Source organism: Osmerus eperlanus, chromosome 12 (assembly GCF_963692335.1).
Source record: "Osmerus eperlanus chromosome 12, fOsmEpe2.1, whole genome shotgun sequence".
Classification (NCBI taxonomy): Eukaryota; Metazoa; Chordata; class Actinopteri; order Osmeriformes; family Osmeridae; genus Osmerus; species Osmerus eperlanus.
In genome coordinates this window covers 9,851,460-9,870,544 of record NC_085029.1, presented here as the reverse complement: position 1 = coordinate 9,870,544, position 19,085 = coordinate 9,851,460, and the positions used below count along the sequence as shown (strand labels likewise).

General features: G+C 49.2%; 1 protein-coding gene across 1 annotated transcript; it reads right to left on the bottom strand.

Moving 5' to 3' along the window:
- Positions 1-734: 734 nt before the first annotated feature.
- On the bottom strand, positions 735-11,631 carry med1 (mediator complex subunit 1). Its single transcript, XM_062474606.1, has 16 exons — positions 11,489-11,631; positions 10,592-10,698; positions 10,381-10,459; positions 10,128-10,182; positions 9,882-10,014; positions 9,572-9,600; positions 9,270-9,341; positions 8,874-8,948; positions 8,603-8,766; positions 8,308-8,419; positions 7,662-7,786; positions 7,272-7,387; positions 6,737-6,938; positions 6,473-6,568; positions 6,257-6,362; positions 735-5,458 (listed from the first exon to the last, which is right to left on the bottom strand). Exons 1-16 carry the CDS (start codon positions 11,607-11,609, stop codon positions 1,468-1,470), a joined length of 5,583 nt encoding a protein of 1,860 aa, XP_062330590.1. The 5' UTR covers positions 11,610-11,631; the 3' UTR covers positions 735-1,467.
- Between the last annotated feature and the right edge of the window lie 7,454 nt (positions 11,632-19,085).

Sequence of the window (19,085 nt, the reverse complement as noted above, 5' to 3'; positions counted from 1 at the left end):
AAAAAGAGGGGCGTTTTTTTACCCTGCGTTATACGTCTATGTACAAAAGTGACACGATGGGTACTTAATCTTTCCACATTCCTTCAGGTTGACATACTAACATTTTCTTCTGGCTTCTTAATAAGGGTGTTCACACACATGCTGATAAGCCCTACTTTTTAAATGTATAATTGCATAATAATAACTTTGCATTTAATAAATAAGAAGTCAACTAACTGTAACCAACCCATTCTATGTCCCTAATAAAATAAATGGTATTTTACAGTCTCCTTAGATCTTTCTTTGTTTACATTTTAATTGCCTTGTCCCCTCTTCTCTGTTTTGTGTACAGGCATGAACAATCTTTTAACCCCTAATCATCACCACAGGGATTCCATCCTGGAGGGACAAACATTTGTTTCCTCCACTAATGAGGACTACAGTGTAGCTCATTGCTGACATCTACTGGGCAGTTTATGTAACAACATGTCTCTTGAATTGGCCGTGATCTATGGAGAGATGGCAGGCCAACGGTCTGATTAGATCTTAAACACCGTATTAAGAGATGTTTCTTTTTTGTTAGAACTGCTGATTTGGCCTTCAATGTTCCACTCTGGCCAGTTGCTGATGAACCAATTCTGAATTTAGTTATTGTAAGCAATCAGAAATCAGCCACCTTGTGGCTATGACCCTGCTTTAAATATCATTAGCACACAAGCCAACACAAGTTAAATAAAATAAATGATCACAACAAATACTTGGCATGGAAATATTTTATATTCATACATCTCTATGCTAAAAATAAGCACAGGGGTTTATGTACTTATATAGCATAAAATCACTGATATCTACACAAACCTGCCCCGTAAACATGTTAAGTGGTATCAAAACCTATGATCCCCCATCACATGGCACAAAATCAAGGCATTTTAAACTGTACAATAAGATGTTAGAAACCTTTTGATAATACTTCATAAAACAAATGTCATAGTTCTTTATAAAACCACTGGTAAATAGAAATGATTTACATTTAGTCATTTGCAAACTCCAATTAAAGTATGCCTGATCATCTTTACCTTAAAACTTAAACTCTGACTTAAAATATCATTAAGATCATAAGAGAAAGAAGGGGAAAAAAGTCTGATATCACACAGCAGATGAAATAAAATGCCACATGTTGATGATGTTATTGAAACATTTGTAGGCAAAACTTGATGTCAAAGGGTGAACAAATTGGATTCAGATCATGTGCTAGAGCACCCACAGTGTACGACCAACTTGTGTATCAGTAATGCACGCAAACTAACAAAAACACATATTCTGCTTAAAAAAATCGACCAATGTTTGAATTTTGAACACAGTCAAGTCATTTGGTACTTGCATCCTCCATCCTTTTAACTTCAGGCAACTTCAAAGTCTTAGCCAGGGCAGATATCGCATGCATAACGAGAGATTCTTTGTTGGTGAGAAACGTGTCTACTTTGAGGGTTAAAGGTTGCCCGTGAGGGCAGAGTCCATGAGGTCGTCGTCTTCATTTCGCATGTAGACAGGACTGGGTCTCAAGGGGCGGTCCGACCCCATCATGGACATCGACGAATCAGAAGCCGAGATGGGAGACCTCGACCAACTGTCGGCTTTCATCGGATGCGACGTCGGGCCCATGGACATGGAGGATTTCTTCTTCTCCTTCTCCCTCTCTCGCTCCCTCTCTCTGTCTCTCTCTCGTTCCCTTTCCTTCTGTTTCTTCTTCTCCTTCTTATGCTTCTTGTGTCTCTCCCCGGAGCTGAGGGGCACGGAGCTCATGTAGTCCTGCGGCGGGAGGGGCCGCATGCTCTGGTCGTCGTCCGAGCTCGGACTGTTCTGGTGGGACTTCTCCGCCACCGAGCTGCTCCCCGACTCGCTCTCGCTGTCGTGGTTGAGCGGCACGTACCCCGGGGAGCGGCTGTGGCTGGGAGACGAGCGGTCGTGCTTGGGGGTGGAGCCGCTGAACAGCGGCGACGCTTTGAGGCCCGAGTGCTGGGGGCGCGTCGACTCGCCGCCGGAACCTTCCCCGGGTTTCTGGAGCGTCACCTTGGCCTTGATGCTCGGGGAGGCGCTGTCCGGTTTGCTGATGATGATCTTTGCCACGCCCGTGCTGCACACCGCGCCCGTCTTGGGGTCGATCATCTTCTTCTCCCCGCTGTTGCCCCCCGAAACGGACACTTTGGCCTTGCCCTCTTTGTCCATCTTGTCCCGTTTGCTGAGGTACTCCCCGCTTTGCGACGACATGACATGCTTCGAGGAGGGGCCGAGGTTTGGAGGCCCGCCCCCCGCCCCGCCCGGGGGCGGAGGGCCACCCCCGCCGCCCCCCCCGCTGACAGGGGGGCCGCCTTCGCAACCCTCCTCTGAGCCCCCGGTGCCGCTGCCCACACTCTTGAGCTTGTCTATGACGGCGATCAGGGAGGGTTTCTTGTTGCGACTGGGAGACTTGCCCTTGGCATTGGGGTTGTTTGCATTGTTTTGTCCACCTCCACCACCACCCCCTCCTCCTCCCCCTCCACTCCCTCCTCCTCCACCTCCGCCACTCCCTCCTCCTCCTCCCCCTCCACCCCCACTACCTCCACCTCCCCCCCCACCCCCTCCTCCACCACCACCACCATACTGAGACTGGGAGCCTCCTGAAAAGGCCATGTTGCCAGAGGACGAGCTTGACGAGGACGTGGAAGAGGAGGAGCCAGAGGAGGAGCCGCCCCCCATGGGTTTCTGGGAGCCCATTCCACCTCCTCCTCCGGAGGAGGACTTGGACCCCCCTGATCCGCCGCCCCCGGAGCCCATTGGGGATTTAGCCTTGGAAGAGGGTGGCGTCCCTGGAACCTGCGACTGCTGCATCTTCATGGGGGACGACAGCTTGTCGGAGCCCCCGGAGCGAGAATGCGAGGGCGAGATGTTGGGCTTGATGCTGGGATTCATGAGGGACCCGGGGGGCTTCCCCCCCTGGGGCTTGATCTTGTTCCCGCTTCCCACGCCACCTCCACTGCTTCCTGACCCAGAGAGGCCATGTTTGGTGATGGGGGAGGAGCCCGGCTTGCCGACACCCATTCCCTGAGATGAGCTTTTGGACTGCGAGAGTCCACCTCCAACCCCTCCACCACCCCCCACACTCCCAGGCTTGGAGCTGCCACTGTGGCCCATGGAGCCCTCCTTGCTCTTCATCTTCCCAGAGGAAGAGGAGGAGTGGGAGTGGTGGCTCTTGCTGCCGCCCATGCCTCCCGTGCCTCCGGCTCCGCTCCCTGCAGAGCTGCTGGAGGTGTATCCCCCGTGGGACAACGTCTTCCCCCCGGTTATGGTCCCTTTGGGGATCTGGATGGTAATTTTGGGGATGGGTGGCGTGGCGCCTCCAGGTGGGGTCTGGGAGCGCCCCGAGCTACCGGGGGACTTGGACCCCCCTCCGCCCATGCTGCCCCCGGAACCCGAGCCCACGCTGGGCGGGGTGTAAGGCCGCCCCCCTGAGCTGTGAGAAGGGGACTTCCCGTCCGGGTCGAGCTTCTTGCGTTTGGGGGGCTTCCCCTCTTTGGACTTGCCCTCGCTGGAGGGGGTGCGGCTTCGCTTGACCTGCTTCCCCTCAGAGGACAGTCCTCCGCCCATCATCCCCAGCCCCGCGCTGCTCCCGCTGCCGATACCGATGTCGTCCTTAGCCCTCATCATCCCCTGCTGCTGCTGCTGCTTGGCTTTCGTCTCGCCGCTCTTGAAGTCACTTCCAGCCCCCCCCATGCCCATCATGAGGGGGCTCTGCCCGTCCCCCGCCAGGGAGGAGTGGGCGTCCCCCAGATCCGGGGCCTGACCCAGCAGAGGCTTGCCCCCTCCGCCGCTCCCGCCGAACACCATGTCGAAAGGGTCTTTGAGCGACGGGTCGGGGGTGCTCTGGCCGTGGGGGGTGGGGTTCTGGGGGGTGCCCGAGGGCGTGTTCTGCTGGCTGCTCCCCCCGAAGCCTTTGACGAGGTCCATGTCTCCGTCGGCGCTCGGGGAGCTGTCCTCGAAGTAGGCCTGCGGGAAGCCGTGGCTGGACGCCAGCAGCTCGGGGTTGAAGTCCACCGCGTCGGGGAAGAAGTTGGTGGACGACGTGTCGCTGTTGGGGGTGGCGGCCGTGGCCGCCGCCTCGGCGATGAGGTCGGCGGCGTCCGTGAAGGGGTTCTCGTTGCTGTTGGCGTTGAAGATGTCCGCCTCGAACACGGCGCTGCCCTGGCCCGAGCTGGACGAGTCGCGGATGGGCGTGCCCAGGGCGCCCCCTTCGTCGCCCCCGCTGCCCATGTGGTGCTGCCCGTGCCCTCCGCTCCCGCCGCCGCCCTTGCCCGTCTGCTCGGGCAGATCCGACAGGATCTCCGTGATGTCGGCCCCGATGCTGTCCGAGCTGGACAGGCGGACGTCCCGCATGCGAGGAGGTTGCGGCGCCTGCTGCTGGGACTGGACGTGCGACTGCGCGTGATAGGACACCCCGGGCCCGGAGGGCGGCGTCCCGCACTGGCTGGGCGCCGGGGTGATGTTGTGGGGCGTGTCCAGGCCGTCGCCCGGCAGGTTGACGTCAAAGATGGGGTTCTGGGAGGTGTCCACGTCCATGGAGAAGAGCTCGCGGTGGAAGTCGTCCTCGTGGCTGGACGGGTGCTGGTGATGGTGCTGCATGGACGACTGCTGCTGCTTCCCACCCATACCACCACCTCCGCCGCCCCCAGACATGACCCCACCCTTCTCCGTCCCCCGCGGGCGCTTCTTCTTTCCCTTGGTGCCGCCCCCAGGGCAGGTGCCCCCCCCCATGCCGTCCGTGCGAGGCGAACCCGACGACGAATTCTGCCTCTCCAGGGGGCTGGACCCGTACAGTACTGCGAAGTCTTGGGCGGGGTTATCTTTCAGCAGGTTCATCAACATGGGATGGTTCTTGGTGTTGCTGGCCGGTGATGATGTCGGGGGCGGGGTTTGGGGAGGCTGGGAGCCGGACGAGGCATTCTGAGGGCCGGGACTTGAACCCACGCTGCCTGTGATCTGCAACAAGCTGGTCAGTATGGGATTCTGGGTCACTTTGCTGAAATCGTCTGAGTGACCTTGCTGCTGTTGTTGTTGTTGCTGTTGTTGTTGTTGCTGCTGCTGCTGCTGTTGCTGTTGAAGCTGTTGCTGATTGGCTGCCCCACCCTGAGGCATGCACTCTCCGCCTTGCCCTTGACTGCGACCCATCCCATACATCGAACTGATTGGCCCAGGGAAGGCGCCACCAGGGCCGCCACTGGTGCCGCCGGTTGGCGTGTTGCCTCCGCTCATCCCAGGGAGCCCCATGGGATTGCTTCCATCTGCGCCTGTGGCCATGCTGTAGCTGGGGCTGCCAGCAGGGGGCAGGTTCTTCTTCACCATGATCTCCACCGTCTCGGCTATGAGCGAGAGGGCTGGCGTGTCCGCCTGGATGGTCTCGGCCTTCCTCCGGATGGCCCGCATGGTCACGGGGATGGACATGCACCTGGGGAGGGCAGAGGAAAAGCATGGTGTCAGGTGGTGTCAGGTGGTGTCAGGTGGTGTCAGGTGGTGTCCGATGGTGTCAGGTGGTGTCAGGTGGTGTCAGGTGGTGTCAGGTGGTGTCAGGTGGTGTCCGATGGTGTCCGGTGGTGTCAGGTGGTGTCAGGTGGTGTCACGTGGTGTCAGGTGGTGTCAGGTGGTGTCAGGTGGTGTCAGGTGGTGTCAGATGGTGTCAGGTGGTGTCAGGTGGTGTCAGGTGGTGTCAGGTGGTGTCAGGTGGTGTCAGGTGGTGTCAGATGGTGTCAGGTGGTGTCAGGTGGTGTCAGGTGGTGTCAGGTGGTGTCAGGTGGTGTCAGGTGGTGTCAGGTGGTGTCAGATGGTGTCAGGTGGTGTCAGGTGGTGTCAGGTGGTGTCAGGTGGTGTCAGGTGGTGTCAGGTGGTGTCAGATGGTGTCAGATGGTGTCAGATGGTGTCAGATGGTGTCAGATGAAGGAAAAATCGAAGATTACGGCTGATTAAATTAAAGAGGTCTTGAGCTGATTACAGTTTAAGCTGTTTATTTCTAATAGTGCCACAAATCACTAAGTGGCTCTGTGTCCAGTTAAACACGTCTCCCAGCTTCAACTAAAATTGTTTTAATATTAAGTAGAATTTAAAAAAAAAATGCTGGAACCTATAGGGACCTGGTGTCTTCCTAAACATGCTGCCGCAGTACTTTGTACCACCCTTGCTTATTTGAGACGATCATCTGCTACGTCATAGCATCAAGAGGAGCCTGCTGAGGGGAAAAATCGACACCCACCTCTGAACCACTTTAGTGATAAAATCGTCGGTGCAGATCAAGGCGTCTGATAGGCCCTTGTAGAGCTTGCAGGACACCTGCCTGGAGTCTATCACCTCCATCACCACTGCAGCAACAAGGGAGAGGGAGGAAGAGATTCCAAAGTAGGTTAGCTGAGAACAAACAAGTGAAAAGGCACGTATGTGGGTTGACGTGAGTGCCGGGCAGGATGCTCACCACAGACGAGAGACTCGTTGACAGGGTGCTGGAAGGACACGCTGAAGCTGGAGTCTGTCAGGGGACACACCTCAAACTGGAGTATACCCGGGGTTTCTGAAACAAGCACAGATGAGCAAAATCTTTCATCGTTTGACACTTATTTAAGTCAAGAGATCGAACTAATAAAGTGAGGGTGATCCAATCAGGACAGGTGAAAACGTCTCCGTAACCAATCACATCACAGCGGGCTGCTCTTGCTCCATCGCAGCCAGCCCCACTCACCCTCCTTGATGAAGGTGCGTTTGACGCAACTGCCGATCAGCGTGTTGTAGGCCGCCTGGTGTCGAATGACGTCCAGCAGGGCCGGCACCTGGGCCGGGTGGCGGAAGGGGATCTTGGAGACCAGCGCCCCCTGCAGGGAGCGCCCATCCTGCACCGGGGCGTCGCCGTTCAGGAAGTAGCAGTGCTGCTGGTCAGGTAGCGACTGCGGCGAGAGAGAACATGTTCGGAGGATATAGCTAACCGTCTTTGGATCTAATAAACATGTCTGACTATCCGTCAGTGCTGTCTGTTGTCTGTATTCCTTTTGGGTTTCTTTTCTCCACTGCGACGGACCAATCACACCGATCGAACAGCTTTTACATGAGAGAGCCGGCCTCGACGGTCAGAATCAGAGGGGAGGTAGAGGTGGGATGGAGAACAGGTGTATGTAACACTGGTTATCCTATCAGGAAGTGGTTCCCTCGGCCCTACTCGTGATTCCTGGACCTGGCTCCTGTTCCTGTCTAACGCTGGCCTGGAGTGAGGAGTTACTCACGGCATAGAAGCGCATGTGGTGCGTGGGTGGAGGGCTTCCCTCCTCCTGCAGGTGGCTCTGGATGATGAGTTCGTAGAGGTTGGCCAGCGTGGGGGGAGCCTCAAACACAGGGATCCCTGGAGAGGGGAGAGGTTAGAACAGCCTGGCCCTTTCTCTATTCTGGTCCTCGGGACCCCCTGCCCCGCATGGTTCAGATGTTATATCTATCTATAACATGCAGGATAGGGGGTCTTGAGTACCGGGATTGAGAAAGGCTGAGTTAGCAGGTCACATCTCACACACACTGGTGTGCACTGGTGACACACAATTGGGGGCAGACAAACACACTGGTGTACAAGCAGTAACACACGCAAATCTACACACACACACACACCACGCTTTACATCTCACCTGTAGCATTGCCCATTCTCTGGATAAAGGACAGGGAGAAGGGCATCGGCTGGTTCATCTTCAGGAAGAAACAGGCAGGCAGGTCCACACAGTTGGAGTTGGTGACTGAGGAGAAAGATGGGGTTCTAAAGCACACACACACACACATTATAGAGGTTAAAACATTGGTTGTTGTTGTTACACATTGATGAAAGACATTTCAGACCCTGGTGTGTGCGTGTGTGTGTGTGTGTGTGAGTGCTCCAGTTTCTAGTTGGTACTGAATTAGCCCCCAGAGAGTTTATAACAACGATTTAGCAAAATAAAAGGGTAATTACCTATATCTGTGAATAATTTTTCATGTGCTTGGGAATACTGTCCCGCCACATGTAATGTATAAATAATTTCCCCTGACTTAGTTACTTTTCATACTTTATATTCTTTATGCATCTGATTCGCTTATTTATTTAATTGCTGCTACAGTACATTGTTGACTTAAACCTCATCCTATGCGTTTCATTGTCAAGATGACGTAAACACTCTGTATATTTGATAAATAGAACACTTAGACAAGTACTCCCTTTATCCCAGAGGTACTATCTGTATCCACAACACAGAGGCAGAGGAGAAGCAGCTCAGTCAGGTGGGTCTGTCGAGTGGTACTCACCCCTTGTTGTCTACTGGGTGGGATCCAGTGATGAGGGGTGCGATGGGGAGCTTGTAGACAGAGGAAGTTCCTTCTACTGTTACGGAGACACTGACGCCCAGAGAACGAGGCACTGTGCAGAGCAGGGGCATGAAGCATGATCTGTGAGCGCTCTGATGGGGACGATGCGTTCTTTCAAACGGAATTCGTTTGCTCGATTCATTCTTATCAAACCCAGCGAGCCTGTTTCCTTCAGTCAATTCAACTCCGATCATAATCGGAGACAGCGGGTGTGATTCACCATCGGTCCTCTCACCGTTTGTATCTGTGAAGTTGAGCTGTGTTCCGGTTCCTTCCTCGAACACGTCATAGGGAGACACGTAGCACTGCAGAGAAACAAGATGGCCGCCGCTCCTGGCCGTCAGCAGGCCCACGCTACCATGGATGATGGTCTCCACCGTGTTTGCGTTTGTGGCTAACCTGCAACACGCACAACTAGTGTTGTTACTGTGGTCAACAACAAAACTAGGTTTTGGGAAAAAACACTGAAATTGCCTCTAGAACTTGCCGTTGGGACGGGACCTTACCTGAACATGTGCATCATCTTGGTCAGATCCAGTTCCAGAGATTGCAGGGCCAGGTACATTTTGGTTTTCAGTTTACTAGACAGGAACAGAATAATTTTATTTTTTAACAAAGTAATTCACAGTACACTTCCAAATGTATATAACACATAATTAAGAAAAGCTAAGACAGTGCTGCTACTGTGATTATGATGATTTAAGGTGATTACTCATCGTTTACATTAATAAACATACAATACTAAACTAAAAACGTATTTATTTAACAGTGGAATTTGCTTTCACACTCTTTTGAGGTTTACATTCATTCTCAAGACGTTGCACCTCTATCTGCTGGATCAAACACCTCAAAGATAAACATCTGACAAACCGAAATGGGATTTAATGACATCAGGAACTTACTTATCTCCTGGAAGCTTGTACAGGTTGACCAGACCTTTGAGGTGTTTAGAAAATTCTTCAAAGTTCTTTTCCCTGTATGAGGCATGTGAGAGTGGTTGGCAGAAAGTCAGGGTGATGTTAATTAAGTAGCCATGGCATAAGCAGCTTTGCAACGGTAAACTCCCCCATCTGATGTGTTTACATCTCTCTGCATTGTACTATTTTTGGATAGCTACATGTATCATTGGTAATAATCAATGACGTAAGCAAGTGAAACGTGCATGTACTGTATGAACACATGATGATGCATTATGTTCTCTCACCTGAGGTGCTGAATCAGCTCTGGACAGCTCTAAAATAACAGAAAAATGTCAAATGGAATCAGTAATCAGCACCTTCTTTACATGTCATTCGGATAAAATGCTAAATGACTTTGTGCAAAGTAGAACAAAACAGAAACAGCGACGTTTATATCAAAAAACTGTAGAGCACACTGACCAACAACGCAACCAAACCAAAAGAAAGCCTCGTCTGGCAGACCTTATGCGGGAAATGGACTAAGGACACATCTAATACACAAATTTCAAACATCCTAACTACCACATTGACCTCATCTCTCTCTGTTGTACTGACCGCTGGGTTCTCCCCATGATGGGCCACCTTGACGTCCACCAGCTGACCAGCCGTGTCCAGCTGCACCTCCACATAGAACATGTCTGAGGTGATGTAACACTCGGTCCCTGAGGGACTGAGGTGGGAGCCCAGCCTGGGGAGGGGAGGGCCGTTAGGTCAAGTCTTTAGCGAAGTCTCCACTGGAGAAGGAAAGACAGAGGGAGGGATGGGGGGAAAGAGAGAGAGCTAGAAAGAGAGAGAACTTACAGGTTTTGCCGGGCGATGGACTCCAGGCGATCGGTCATAGAGGGCAGAGAGGACACTAGCACAGGGAAGGAGGCATCAAATAACCAAGCATGTCAACGAGCCGCAACGTTTAATAAACCAACTTTTTGAGCTTCATGACCACAAGCTCAATTGGAACTATCAACACATTTCTGTATTTTATGTTTTGTTTATTTTCCCCTGCTGTTTCAAAAGGAGACTGCCATCTCCTATACCTCACATCTGATTGTCTCACCTTTCAGTGCTTTCTGCAGTGTCTCCAGGCAGGTAAGAAGGAGCTGGTGTCCTGCAGCATTCATCACACCACGTTTCTCCTGCAACAGAAAAAAAGAATGAGAGAGAGAAGAGGGGGGGGGGGGGGGGTAAAGAGGGGGACAAGGAAATTATAAAAGTGGGTCATTGTCAGTCTTTTCCACTCAACACGATATCTGGGCTCTCAGTCTTACCATTGCCTGGCGCACCACCTTGCTGGTCTCCTGCCATGTTCGTGAAGCGTTATGCTTGGCATGGAGCCTCTCCAGGAGCCCATTCACACGACCCTGCTTCTCTGCTTCTGAAAGTACCAGCCCACAACAAACTCAACATCTAGCTATTTACAGCTTTAGGAATATCAGCTATACCGGTGGTCTTTAACCCTGGTCCTCTGGGTCCACTGTCCTGCATGTTTGAGATGTTTCCCTCTTCAAACACACCTGATTCAAATCAATGTTCGCTATCAAGCTTCTGCAGAGCTCGATAGAGACCCATTCATTTGAAATCAGGAGTGTTGGAGCAGGGAAACATGATCTCAAACATGCAGGACAGTGGACCCTGAGGAACTCAGGGTTGAAAACCACTGAGCTATACGACCGTGCACTAGCCCATATTGCCTGTTACTGGTCTCCGTTTCTTCAGAATGTCGACATGTCATTAGAAAGGCTATACACCATCTAAACAAGTGGCTAGAAACACGTTTAAAAGTTCTACAGTCCGGCTGGAATTGTAGAAAGGATGGTTGCTTCAAATTCCAACTTTGTAGCTTAGCTTCGCTACTGTAGTATAGCTTTAGTTCGTTGCTCGAAACAAGCTAGTCAGCTGACGTTAACTAGTTATATATATATGAATTGCTAGTAACAAACTTAGATAGCTGCTGTACCATTATAATAAAAGATAAATAGAAAGATAGCCTGACTTTGACGAGCATCCCAGATCTCAAACTGAAAGTGTTGTGTCTACAGTGCTAATACATTAGATTAGCAAACTAGCTTACGCTGCTGTTGTGAGTGACTGGCCTGGCTATCACCACGATACTTGATCGCAGAGTTTGACCAACGAAGCTCTACTTGCACAAATGATAGACTAACCTGTTCCTTCTTCACACTTTCCCCGATCTCCAAGTAGCGGGGCCCCTGCAGACTGAACCGAGTGAGAAAGTTCTCTTGCTGGACTACTGCCCTGCAGAGATACCCCTGAAACCGCCGCCATCTTCGCTATTCTTCCCCGCTTTCCACCCGGGCTTCCGTAGTAAGACGGACACGAGTCCCTCTCAGACCCCGTTCCCAGGTCAGTTTGAAACAATCAAAAACACGTCTCGACTTTTGTAGATACTATTTCAAAAACTGACTTCAAATCAGTTATTATGATTTACACTTAAACGATGAAGGTGTTTAGTCTGGGTTGAGATTGCACGCTGCTGTAGTATATATTTATTTATGTATTGAACTAAATTTAAAATAAGCATTTGTTGGTTCAGTCGTGCAATTTTTTAATTCTAATGCTTCAATATTTGTATCGGCATAACCAGATGTCAGAAATCACTAGATGAGGACACTAGAGGGCCACATTGAATCTAATTTGTGCCGAATTTATACGTTCCATTGTATTTTTTTATTTTTCATAATTGTCAATACTTTGAAAACAACTAATTAGGCTATTTGGTACAACGTGTGCAGTACAATGTTTGTGCAATGTTTTTTCTAGGATTAAAGTTCATTGGGTCTTATGGTCCACCGTTGCTAACGCTTGAGTTGATTATCAAAAATGTGATGTATCAATTTAACCTGCGGATGTGAGCTACTGTTTTAGTTTAGTTTAGCTTTATGGAAGCCAGTAACATACACTTTAAAGTTGATCTATCAGATTAAGCAACATTAACATTCAGAAATTCCAAATATATCCACCCGGGCTTGTGAAATAGTTATTTATCCAAAGGCATTACCTAAGCGAAATTAGCACGCAAACAAATTTGTTTCCCGTGTAAATAAGGTGTTGATCATTTAATGTAATAAACGAAGTGGTTTATTTTTAACCATATTTACTGGAATGCAACTAAGACTGCAAAGCAAATAGGCTACTGTTATCAAACCAAATCCATGATCTCACAAGCTTACAGAAAAAATACAATGCACACACATTCAAACACACATACACACACACACAAACACCTGAGACTTTCTGGACAGCTGAGCCCACAGCAGTGAGTGGTCTCTGGAGGGATTTTCCCACCAACCATTATGACCTGTGTAGGGTACCTGAGTGTCTATTTGTATACGGGCAACTGTGTGTGTGTGTTCAGTTATATATGTGAATGTGAATTAATAGATTGTGCCTCTGTTAGTGTATGTGTGTGCATAATAGTATACATTTGTGTGCATGAAATGGAAATCGGTCATATCCGCTTTACAGAACATTAAATCCTAGACACTTTATAAAATATGATTGTTTTTACAAATAGAAAGAATGAAAAGCAACTGAACTGGGCCCACGCACACACACACACACGCACACACACGCACACACACACACACACACACACACACACACACACACACACACACACACACACACACACACACACACACACACACACACTTCCACAAAGATAGCCAGACAGAGACTGAACAGATTGGGACAGTCAGAGACAGGAGACAGAAGCACAGACAGACATGAGAAAAGAAGGGAGGTGCCGCCATGTAATTGATGTGCCCACCAGGAGCCATAGCTGGCTGGCTGGCTGGCAGGCAGGGGTGAGGGGGGAGGGGGGAGAGATGGGCACCGATGCCAAGACAGCAGCGGGATAAAGGGAGGCCTGGGCCTTGGGGAGTCGGGCGCTGCACATGGGCAGACTCTAGCGGGGCTGAATCCGTGCCCATCAATCAGGGGGTAGTTCACCCTGCCATGCCAACCGGGACCCCCCTCTGTGCCGAGGTTGGGGGTGGCACAGGGGGTAAGGTTGGCACAGTTGGTAAGCCTTTCCTAAACCTTCCTAGGCGGTGTATCACTGCCACCTCAGCTTTGGAATTAAGCATGGGCAGGGGAGGCAGTGCGGTAGAGGAAGCGGCTACTGGACGCCATTTTGAGAGCGCGTCAGGTTTGTTGTTGATGTTTGTCTCTGTACTATTCACACTGTTGGAAATGGAGATCGGATGGAACCGTGATAACGTTGCTTACGTTGAGAACCTATTCAGGTCGCTAAGTGTTTTGAGAAGCATGAGTCCGCACATTCCTTATGTGTTTCTGGTGGACTTGCTGTCTATTGCATCATGTGCTTTATAGAAATGATGAAGGGCACTGTAGTAAATAACTGAATGTTATTCTTTAAATGAATGGTTGTTCACATACACACACATACAAATAGATAAGTCATACTGCTTTACAAACTATTTGTTGACAGAGAATCATTTGTTAATAGTTTATTAGTTTAAAACAGATCGTCGTGAAGTGTGCTCTTTAAAATGAAAGGTTGGAGACACTTATTGTGAAGTATCACAACTTCATGTTGTCTGTTTAAGGTCATTCATCCTGGGAGATGGAGGACAATATGAAAAACTCATGCAAGGATATAGCCCCCGTTTATGTGGCATCCAGTGTGTTGTGAATGTGCAAATGCTTCTGGAAAGACAAGCTGGGTGTGTGAAAAGGGGAGGGGTACGAGAGTGTGAGTGTGTGTGTGTGTGTTTGGGTGTGTAAGACAGAGAGAGAGAAAGAGAGAGAGAGAAAGAGCGAGAGATAGAGAGATAGAATGAGAGGACGGGGGGGCCCTATAGGACCATTTGTGATGAGGCTCATTTGCACAACGGCACTTAATTGGCTACAACAATTAATTAATGTGTTGGAAAGTTGGCACAAAAAGTTCATTTAAGAGGGTTTTAATAAGCAATTAGGGAGAAATAACCAGTGAGGTATGGAGACTAGAGAGAAGCATGGCAAACTCAGTGAAAACCTCAACTGTAGGCTGTTGGAGGTTTTAAGTTTGTCGTTTCAACATCCAAATTTGAATGTGTATTTCAAACAATGGTTGATGTGACTATGAATGGTGGAGTTAAACTTTCCTCAACAAACTTTGTCACCAATTTCCTTTGTGACCCAGCTTTCCGCACTCAGCAACTCTAGACCTTCCAAAAATTACCTTGTCTTGATGCTGTCCCCCACCCTCACTCTCTCTCCCCCTCTCACCCTCTGCCTCTCTCTCTCTCTTTCTCCCTCCCTCCCTCTCTCCGTATGAAATATCGCATGACTAATGAGTGGAGCAGGTTGAAATCCTGGGGAAGATGTCCTTGGAAGACGAATGCATTTTCAGCAGAATAATTAACTTAATTAACAAATTCACATGCATATTCATCAGCCTATTAATGTCTGCTCCGCGCGGCTTGATGAGCAGTGGGGTAATAACCATCTAATTTGCATAGCGCGTTCACACGGCTCTCCATTTAAAGAAGAAGGAGAGAAATGCAGGAGGAGCACCGAAAAAGGCAACAAAAAGCAAACAGGCAAGGAACCCAGCGGGACAGTGAGGAGGTGAAGGAGCGACACGGAATGACACAGCCTCATACAAAAGACCGGCACCAATGACGGATGGGTGACATTAGGAGGGATGGTCCACATGAGCTTGAACAGATTGACTCAGACGCGTTTCTCTCTCTCTCTCTCTCTCTCTCTCTCTCTCTCTCTCTCTCTCTCTCTCTCTCTCTCTCTCTCTCTCTCTCTCTCTCTCTCTCTCTCCTTACCCGTTCTCCCTGTCTCTTTCTCTCTCACCCATTCTCTGTCTCTCTCTCTGTCCCCCCCCTCCCCTCCCACGACTCCCACTCATCTTCACTCACTGTCTTGTCTCTTTAATTTTCGCTCCCCTGCTTCCTTCATCATTCTATTCTCTGAGTCTCCCTCTGTCTCATATTCTCCCTCTCTTTCTTCCTTTTAATTTGTCCTCCAGAATGAGCTATATCATTCCTGATATGTAGGATAGTAAATGTATGGCTAATGATTGGAGACTTTTTAAATATACTCTCACTCTCTCTCTTCTCTTCCGCTCTCCTTCTTCCCCGTCTCCCTCTCTCCCCTCTCGCTCTCTTTCTCCCTCTCTCTCTCTCCTTTCCTCTGTCTCTCTACCTCTATCTCTCCATCTCTCTCTGGGGACTTTTCTTGGCATTACTCCACTCTTTTTTTCTTTCCTTTTGGCAGACTGCTGCTGCGTCTGCCACGGCTGCTGTCTGCACACAACCTGGCCCCCCTAGCAACGCCACCTCTCCTTCACACTCGACTCCTGAAGACACACACACACAGAGATAGAGAGAGAGAGAGAGAGAGACGCACATAAATACACACAGGCACAGACACACGCACATGGAAACACACAAGCACACGCACAGAAACACACAGTAAGACACAGGTCTCTGTAACACGCAGATAAACACATGCCAGAGATCACAACAGTACCACTCTCTCTACACACTCACAAATGACATACACCTGCATGCACACACACACACACACACACAAACACCATCATAACAGATGTCCGATATAAGCGCATGGCATTAATATTCACAATACACACGCATCTACCCACAGAATACCTGACGAGTCATTCTTGGCTAAACACATGCATGCAATGTATTCTGTACACCCTTCCACAGTAATACAGAGTATACTAGTAGCATGTACATACAAACACACATACACACACACACCGTCCCTGCATCTGGGCTGATGGTGTGGCTGGAGGCGTGTGTGTGGTGTGGTGATGGCGAGCGATCAGGGAAGCAGCAATTGAGATATAGAGCATTAGCTGGTGTCAGGAGGAAATTAAAGGCCAGATCACTTTCTTAATCAGAGCACAAGCACTGTGTTAGAGGAATTAGGTCGACAGCTGCTGAGTGCTCTCTCTCTCTCTCTCTCTCTCTCTCTCTCTCTCTCTCTCTCTCTCTCTCTCTCTCTCTCTCTCTCTCTCCTTTCTCTCTCTCACACACTCATGTTCTCCCTTCATCTCTCTCTTCCACTCACTCACCATCTCTCCCTTACTGTCGCCCCACTTTTTGCTCTTACTCTTCTCCCCCTCTGTCAGTTTCTCACCATCTCTCTCCTCCTTCCTTGTCAGATACTTTATTGCATCGATCCTCACCCATCTACCTCAGACTTCATGCAAGTCTCGCTACAATCCCCAATGATCCCAGATATCCTAGATACCTTCACTGTCTCTTTCTCCCTCCCTCTCTCTCTCTCTCTCTCTCTTTTTCTTTCCTTCCCTCTCTTTCCCTCTCATTTTTTCCTTGTGCCAGACCTCAACTTTGGCCACCTGTCAACACCAATAAACTCGCTGCCCTTTACTCGATTATCACATACACACACACACACACACACATATATATATATACACACACACATATATCTGCATATGCAAACACATTTAGTCCTAGCACAAACACACCCACACACACACACAGTAAAACAGCAACAATCTCTCTCTCTGTACATAGCTTTCAGGTGAACTGCAACAATCCCAAATAATCCAACTTGCTGATCAAACTGATTGTTTTACCAACGCGCATGTCGCAGACCAGCACAATAGGAGAGCGGTGAGGATGACAACCTAAAGGAGGGTGGAGGGGAAGATAGAGGGGAGGTTTTGGTCCTGTCCCAAGTGCTCGGTAGTACCACCCATGGCTGATGGATGAGCTGTCAGTTCTTAGCCCTTCGCACCAACCTGAGATGAATGGACAAACAGCAGTATCCCTCACTCGCTCTATTTATCATCCTCTCTTTATTTCATACTTTCCATTTTTCTCCCTCTCTCTTTTCTATCTCACTGTTTTCACACTCTCATTCCTCTCTCTCTCTCTCTCTCTCTCTTTTATTCTCTCTCTCTCTTTCTTCTTGTCGTTCTCACAATATTCCGCCAGCTTTCTCTCACACTATGTCTAAATCATATTTTTCTGGAAGTTTCTCTCAGTAGTTTCCTTTCTCTCCTCTTATCTCTAACCAAATGAAGAAAGGATTTGTTATCAAGGTTGGGGTCAATTCCTTATTATTCAGCCAATTGAGCAAGTCAATTCCAGTTCACTTGCTTCATTGTTTGCATTTAAATGATATGACCTCAATTCTTGTTTGAAATACAGGGTCTGTTTAAACCATTTCACACCAAATTTGAACATTTGAACATTTGGTGTACATTTCTTTTGGTATACATTATTGAATGGGTGCCTTTCTTGGCACATAGTTAATCGATGATTACACACACACACACACACACACACACACTCACACACACACACACACACACACACACAAAGGCATTCGGATATCTCGACTTTCAGATCAGAAAGTCAATTATTTCACAGGACACACAACAGTCAATCCATGAATGTATTTCTATTTTGTGTTGGGTGTTACTAGCCACACATAAGGCCTATGTCTTTAAATTTTCAATTAACAGTAAATAACAGCAATGACAAGTACATATTGCATACACTCTACATTACTCTTTTCCACATTAGGACCACACTATTCACATTCTCTGAGGGAAAGACAGGTTTAAAAACATTTAATCAGCCTTTTGGCATGGCTTCACTTTTACCCCCAAGGTTTTGGGAAAGGATTTTAAAGACTTCATCCTTATTAGGGCTCTCCAGATTAAACATTCATGAGAGATGTCCACAGACCACGTGTATGTAGTCCTTTCAGGATGAGCAAATCTGTTTTGTATCTAGGGTAAGTAGCACATTGACACAATAATTCAAGCTAAGTCACAAGGTAGTAGCTGAACCTGAAATCATACATGGTTTGATTCTGTGTATGCGTGTGTGTGTGTGTGCGTGCGTGCGTGCATGCAGTACTGCATGCGTGCGCATGTATGAATGTGTGTTTGGAAGCGCATACCACCACATTTTACCTGCACAAATACATCTACAGCATATACATGTGCCCATGCAAACATTCATGAAAGTGTGCAAGGGTTGTGTTTCATTTGTCTTTGTCTTCGTGCTTGCGGCCATGTCTGCGTGTGCATGCGGACTGGCTGTACATGTTTCGCAAAGGCAGCATGTATGTTTAGGTGGATGTGTGTGCGCGTCTCTCGCTCTCTGCCCTCCCTGCCCGTGTGCGCTGGCGGGGGTATCGGAGATGAAGTGATCCGCGCTAAAGCCTCCTGTTTGGTGGCGCCCAGAGCCGGGCTGGAGCGGTGGCTTATGGGTAGGCTGCCGCGGAGAGGCAGAGGAGTTTGGGGAAGGGAAGGGGGGAGGGAGGGGCAGCAGATGGCACGCCACGCTGCGAGGGCCGTCGGCTGGCATCGATGGGGGGGAGGGTGTGTGTGTGTGTGGGGTGGGGGGGGTGGGGGGCAGATAAATGGGGGAGGGGGGGTACTTTTCCCCATAGTGCCAGCAGGCAGGAGAGGGTGGAGGAGGTGGGGGCTAGGTGTGTGTGTGTATGCGTGTGTGTTTAGGGGGGATGCTCAAAAGCTAATTTCTCATGGTGAGAGGTGAGAGTCATTATTGCCCCAATCCTCTATCCAACATGGGGTGAGTTTTCTGGCTTTGAAATATGAGAGCTGTGAATAATGCTATGCTTCAAAAACAAACTACTGTTTTATCTCCATATAGGGATGCAATTACTCTATTCACTGCCCAATTGTTCTGTTGTACTAACTGAATGGTTTTAATAAATAACCCTCCAGCAAAATGACCATATGTG